The following is a 6,873-nucleotide window of genomic DNA, read 5'->3' as shown; positions in this document are numbered from 1 at the left end:
AGATGCCACTCCTGGCTGAGAACCTGAATGAGAGAAAGGAGGTTACAAGAAAAAAAAAAAAAAATGAAGGCTGTTTTTGGAAGAAAGAGCTTGCTGGAAAGTCACATAGATTGCCCTATGAGTGCTAAGCCACAGACAGAGGAGAAAGTGCTGGAGTGTAATGGTTAAATGAAGCATAACAATACCTTTTCAATCATTTCTTCTTTCTTTTTCTAATGGGTGGCAAACAGATTCTGCAAAAATGCTGAGCCCTTACAATTTCCCCCTCTGGCTACATTTTGTCTAACTTGAATAAAAGCAGCAGCAAACAGAAGTAGGAAGGTCAGGGACACACTTCCTGATCTGTGCAAACCTCCTAAAAAGTTTGTTGTTCAGAGGCAGCTTCTTACTCAGGAGCTGATGGGGTGGGGGGTGGGGGCAGGGGGACAGAAGGAGAAAGGGTAGAGAAGGAAGGAAAACTCCTCTTGAAGTAAATTCAGATGATTAAAATTCCATCACATGGGCACCAACCTCAAGATAGATTTCGATAGAACACATCATCTTGGGCTCAGAAACCTTGACCCAAGCCTAGGAAATCAAGGTCTCTGGAAAATGCAGACAGGAAAAGTTCTGTATAAGGCATCGCGGCTTTTGGCAAGGAACTTGCAAATTGGAATCAAATTCATCTCTAGTCAAACAATGCGAGATTTTAGTAAGAGCTCCAGGAAAAGTTCTAGGAGGAAAGAACACTTCTAATTTCCATTGCTCTATGGACACTCCCTCTCAGGCAGTGATTTTTTTTTTTTTCCAGTTACTAAATAGGAGTCTGCTTATTGGAACATGAGAAATGGTAAGCCATATTCTTTTATTCCAGGAAAGGAGAAGTGTGATTATTTACTTATCTTACATAATCTAGGCAGATACGCAAGTGTACTTGTGTGATTTAGCAGAATATGTGATTTCTTAGCTTCCCACTCAAGTAACTGGAAAACATCTCCATGGGGACAGAATGCTCATGGGCGTCCCAGCCCTCTTCTTTGCTTTGAGACTGGTTTGCAGGGTGTATTGTGCAAAATATTTAACTTCTTTCTGTTTCACAATGGGCGTCTGCAAAATGGGACCGAGCAGGGTGGTGGTCATTCTGAAACTATTTATCAAAGCCTCAATGTTGCTATAAAGGTACACAAGCTTCTCTTAAAGTATTTTGTCATCCACAACAATTTTGTTAAGCACACAATAATAACAACCATTATGCTTGAGCATCTGTAGTCATGACTGTGGCCCAAACTTGATCCAACTAATCATTTAGTGTTTACTAAGACTTCTCCCACTCTTAAAAGTTCTAGAACTCTACACTAGGATCACAAACACCAGTGAACAGTAAAGCTTTTTAAAAAATGGTATAGAACAGGGTTTTTTGTTGTTGTTTTAAACCTTTTATTTTTGAAATAATTATGGACTCATGAGAGGTTATAAAAATAGTACAGAGACCCCCTGCACCCTGCACCCAGCTCCTGCCAATTGTAATATCTTAGAGAACTAGACTACATTATCAAAATCAGGAAATTGACATTGGCATACCTAATTCATTAGATACTATTAACTAGATTCAGACCTTTCTGGGATTAGAACAGGTTTTTAAAACCATTTGGACTCAGCTGGAGGTAACTTGAACATTTGCATGAAATTTACTCTTGGGGTAACATGGTGTAAGGAATTTGAGTTTGCTGAGATATATCAGGCAAATCATTTGTCACTGAGCCTCAGCTTGTTTATCTGTGAACTAAGAATAATAATACTACACAAGTAAGTTATGAGGACATATCTCCAGTTCAGTGAGAGTGGCATATTTTAAAGAACTTAAATATAATAGTGTCCTTCTTTCCCTCATTGGACCTGACACTTCGGCTCTCAGGATTTTATGGGAGTCCTAAGTGATCTAAACATCAATGTCGTTCTTGATTTTTTTTTTTTTTAAATCAACATTCCTGACAAAGGCAGTCCTCAAAATATTTGAAATGAAAAGTTTGAATTCAAGGATGGGCTTAATGTCACTTCCCTTAAAAGCAACTCCTTACCCCAAGAAAATGACTTGAAAACTTTGGAACCGCCTTGCTCCAGGAAGCCATCCTCCACCCAGCAATGTAGCTGGCGTGGACTCTTTGTGCTCCTGTGAGATGGCACCCAAGCTGGAGTTGAGGGCTGAGCTAGACTGTCATCCCATTAGCTTCCCTCCTGAGGCTGGAAGTCAGAAGGAGGAGGGATCAGGCAGTCCCTAATCGTGGGTTTTCTTTCCTCCTTCCTGACTGCCTTCCACCCTGTGCAGGTGTGCGCTTTGCAGTAATTGGAGCATTGGTCCTGAGGGTGACAATAAAACACGTAGGGGCTTCTCCACCTCTTGGTTTTTATTATGTCTCACAATAATTTGTCTGTTATAAGCCAACTGTGCAAGTGCCATCCTTCATTCCTTTTGGTACAGTGCCTGACGTGTTTTCATGCCCAGTTAATAAAATTACAGTAACAACCCTTCTCCGGCCTGGTGTTCTGGAGGCAGCCCCTGGCAGACAGTGAGTCTGCAGTGGATTTCTTTAGAGCCTGGGTCCCCAGAAGAGGTCCTGGGTCAGATAGCACTGGTTAGAGATGGGGTAGACAGAGTCAGAGCAGCATGAGGGTTGTATGGAAGAAGGTACACAGACAGGGGTGAGCTGAGAAAATGGAAATTGGAGTGAAGGTGGGTGTACCTCTGCTTAAGGGAAGCCAGGATTTTTTGTGAAGAGCTTCAATCTTGGAACCAGACATTGTTTTATGCCAACGTTGGCTCAGCCACTGACCAGCTGTGTGCTAAGGACAAATTCCTTTAATGCTCCTTAGCCTCTATTTTCTCATCTGTAAATGGGGATAACAACACCCACTTCTTAGATCACATTATAGTGAAGACAAAACAAAAGTGAAGACAAGGTACCTAGGGCCTCAATCAATGTAAATTTCCTCCCCACCCTTCAACCTGGAGTGTTCATTTGTCAACACGCAGGCACCGAGGGGCTGCTACACACAGTTTCTACAGGCTTCGGATTCGGTTCCCGCGGACCTTCAGGTTGGGTGTCAAATCTACTTGGGAGCATAGGTGGATTGGGACAAAAATAGCTGCAGGATGGCTTACACTGAGGAAACCCGGGCGGGTCACACCCTGGGTCAGAAATGCCTCCTGAGGACCCTGTTAGCCAGGTGTGAAGGCCTCAACCCTGAAAGACTGGTGTTTTTTCCTCCTAAGCAACCGGGAATCGGGGGACGCCCGGGTGGCAAAGATCTCGCTCCCTGCTCTGGGGGCTGCTCGCTGGAGCGAGGGCGGGAAGCAAGGGGCGTCGCCGCGCGGCAGAAGTGGGGCTCGGGCGCCTCCTGCCCCCCGCGCCGCGGCACGGCCGCCGCCAGGTGGCACCCGGGCCCGGGAACTGGGCGCAGCTTGCGGGCGGAGAGGGACGCGAAGGGGTTAAAGGGTGGGCGGGATCGCGGCGGCGGCGCTTCAGGGAACCCACCCGGGTGTGCGGAGGAGGGAGCGGCCGGGGGCTGCGGAGCCCGGCGCCGCGCCGGACGGGGGCGCGGCCAATCGGGCGGTGGGCCCGGCGCGCGCGGAGCCAGGCGACATGGAGGCTGGCGCGGCGGCCGGCCGCCCCTGACGCGCCGCTCCATCCCGGGGGTCGGCGAGGCCGAGCCGGCCGGGGCCCCGCGGCGCGGAGATGAGCAGGTCGGCGGCGCTCCTGCTCTGCCTGCTGGGCTGCCACGTCTGGAAGGCGGTGACCAAGACGCTGCGGGAGCCGGGTGCCGGGGCTCAAGGTGGGTGCGCGGCGGAGCCGGGTGGCGAGGCCCGGCGGGCGAGCTTTTGTGTGGGCCACGGGCCTGCCGCAGAGGCGGCGGCGGCGGGGAGGCTCTCGGGCCGCATTGTGTCGCGGCCGCCGGAGTCGGGCCTGCAGCCCCCGCGCCGCGCTCCGGAGGAGGCGGCGCCGCCCTGGGACTCCGAGGGGCCCGGAGCAGATGCTCCCGAGAGGCGGGGGACCGGTGGGGGTGCGGGTGGCACCAGCTTTGCTGCTTGGGATGGCGCGTTCGGATGCATCCAAAGGTCCTTTCCTTTATGCAGTGACACTGACACGCGGTTCCATCTCCTCCTTCGCCCCGGCCACAGGGGCGGGCCCGGGGTCACCGCCGCCCGCTCCCATCTGTGGGTTCAGGTCCTAAAAGCTGCGGCGCGGAGGCTGCGCTTGGCCCTTTTGTTGTGGTGGCAGAAGGGGTGGCCGCCGTCCCTGGGGTGCCCCTTGCATCCCGGAACCCCGAGGTCCGCGGCCGCTGCCCGCCACCAGCTTACGTTAGTTCGGGAAAGTTTCGGGGTCTCCTCCTCCTCTTCTCTATCCGACGTCTTCTCCGGGCCTTACGGGATTTGCTCAACGGCCCAGGAATCACCCCCGGAAGGCGAGAAAGAACTGGAACTAGGAGGCCCTAATCACTTTAAAAAAAAAAGAAAAATCATTTCCAGGTCTGTCTGTCGCCAGCTCTTGCCTTTTGTCTAATCTTTGGCCTCTGCAAATCTGCTTTCTATCCCTGCGAGTAACGTGGTCACTTCTGAGAATGGCCACGAGCCTGTCTTTTGTTTTTAAAATACGGATTTATTTGGGAATGACCCCCACAGCTTCCTTTGCACGCGTTTGTGGGGGCAAAATCGAGTGCTTCTCTGTTGCCGGCCTTTTCAAAAGGGCGAGTGAGGCCTCAGCAGAGGGGCATCAGCATCCCCACAGGACACCGCTGCGGGCCTCTCAGTTCCCCCTGCAGCCCTGGACACCCCACTGCCCCCCACACCGCCCCCAGCCTCCTTTCCCATGTTCTTTCCTTGCAGGAAGGTATGTGTCCTGTGAAGTCAGCCCTGCAGACGGAATGAACTAGGAGCGCTCCATCCACCTTCCTTTTGCTCAGACCTTGCCTTACCCCCATCCTCACGCTAACCATCTTCCCTTATAACAAATAGGGCAACAGGGAACCTGGATGGCGTTCCACCCCTGACGTTGTGACAGGGAAGAACGTTCTTCCCACGGTCTGCTGGGTTTAATTTGTTACCTACATGCCAAATGAAAGGCTTTCAGATCCACGCCTTGCTGTACCATTTCCTGGCATCTCTTTCATGCATTGCTTTTTCTATAGCTGTGGTATAATATGAGCGTTATGAATTGTGTATAAATTTGGTAATGTATATCATGGAAGGGCGGACATTGACGAGGTTCAAAAAGACCCATGTGTTTCTTCATATAGGAAATGAATGTTTAGGATATTAGATCATCAGTGTTGAATTGTAGCCTCTTTCATTCTTATCCTCTTTGCTCTTTAAATCAGCTGTTTTAATGAATGATATTTGCGTTTCAAGGGGGGCCATTAATTCCAAAGAACTGGTTGAATTCTTTGTTTTGCACTTGAAACGCAATATATAGAAATGTTAAGTTCATGCACTTGTTTAGTAGGGGAAGGGTTAGTTGGCCTTAACTGGGGAAAAAAAAAAGTCATGAAAAAACTGACTAGGTTTATGTCAGAGACCACATTTTACAGAGATCTCGCTGCTAAAAATCAGATCAGGTAACTCAACTCTCAGAAGTGGGATGTCCTGTGAAGTGGGAGAGAAATGATCAACCTGTGAAGATATTTATGCCATGGCTAAGAGAATCTTAATGTAAGGGAAGATTTGAGTGGAAGACCTATCTTGGAATATTTTTCCGCCTAGGTTACTTCCTTGATTGGATAAGGATGGCTTTTTAAAGAGTTGAACCCAGGAGCGCTAGCAGAAGTCAGGGTCTCACTATCTGGTATCTGGATTTTAAGATAGTATCATTTTTATGGGAATGAGCAATACCTCCTTTGACATTCTAAGGTCTCCTTCATTGGCCCCACTGAGTTCTTCAAACCATCTTGATACTTTGTAACAGTTTTTAAATTCATGTCTTCTCTACTCTCTTGGATCACATTCGGGATGAAGATAAATGCTACATCTGATTTCACTTTGCATTTTCCACAGCAGTTTGTAGATTGTTTTGCACATGATCAGTGCTACGTGGGTGAAGGGTTGAAGACAGCTAGTGCGTATCCTGTAGTGCAACACGCAGTCATCGTTCTTAGCTCGCATTTTAAGAAGAAAACTTCAATGTTCACCTTCCCTGAAACCTCATTTGTAAGAGTTTTGCTCTTACTGTTGAAACTTACTTGAAACATACTTTGAACATGCTTGTGCGTGTACATTGTGCACCAAGAGGTCTTAGAATTACTTGGGGAAAATTTAGAGACCTGGAACACACAGATCACATACCGTACGGTTCCAATTCGATTCTTGGGACTGAATGACACCCTCTTTATTAAATGAATCTTTGGTACCTCATCCGAGGACATCTTGCAAAACTTTTTGGCATTACTTTGCTGTTTATATATTCAAGATAAGATTTAAGGTTTGGCCTCAGATTCTCTCTTCTTACTGTAGCTGCTTTGAATCAGCAAAGGGATTTCCCAGTCAACAGTTAGTTGTCACAGAGAGGCTGTACTAATCATGGATTTGAACTAGCTCTAGATCATGATGGAATGTTTTTATTAAGTGTTTCATCTAAGTTGCTCTAAAGTGTTTATAGTACCTTTTTTTTTTTTTTCCGGAAATTTTACAGAAACTGTTATTCCAAAGTATTGACTAATTTTCACTTTCTCCATCTCTCACAAACTGTGCATTGAGGCTGGCTTGGTGGGGGCGGGGGGCTCTCCTTGAAGAGCAGTAAATTGTGCAGATGTACTCTACAGGGAGGTACTTTTGAAGCCCAGCACTCTTCATGTGCCAAAAGAAAGTCAGAGCTAAGTAAGGACTTCATACGCAGACTTCTATTG

At 48.0% G+C, this 6,873-nt stretch overlaps 1 protein-coding gene across 1 annotated transcript in view; it reads left to right on the top strand.

Moving 5' to 3' along the window:
• The first annotated feature begins 3,674 nt into the window (after positions 1-3,674).
• The window catches only part of FAM171A1 (family with sequence similarity 171 member A1), a 117,589-nt gene continuing 114,390 nt past the window's right edge, over positions 3,675-6,873 (top strand). Inside the window, exon 1 of the mRNA XM_074324797.1 lies at positions 3,675-3,810. Coding sequence (XP_074180898.1) covers positions 3,714-3,810 — 97 coding nt within the window. The 5' untranslated portion in view covers positions 3,675-3,713. The remainder of the gene's footprint in view (positions 3,811-6,873) is intronic.

The sequence above is a fragment of the Rhinolophus sinicus genome, linkage group LG02 (assembly GCF_036562045.2).
Source record: "Rhinolophus sinicus isolate RSC01 linkage group LG02, ASM3656204v1, whole genome shotgun sequence".
Taxonomy (NCBI): domain Eukaryota; kingdom Metazoa; phylum Chordata; class Mammalia; order Chiroptera; family Rhinolophidae; genus Rhinolophus; species Rhinolophus sinicus.
Note: the sequence above shows the minus strand (reverse complement) of the source record. Positions and strands in the feature narration are given on the sequence as shown.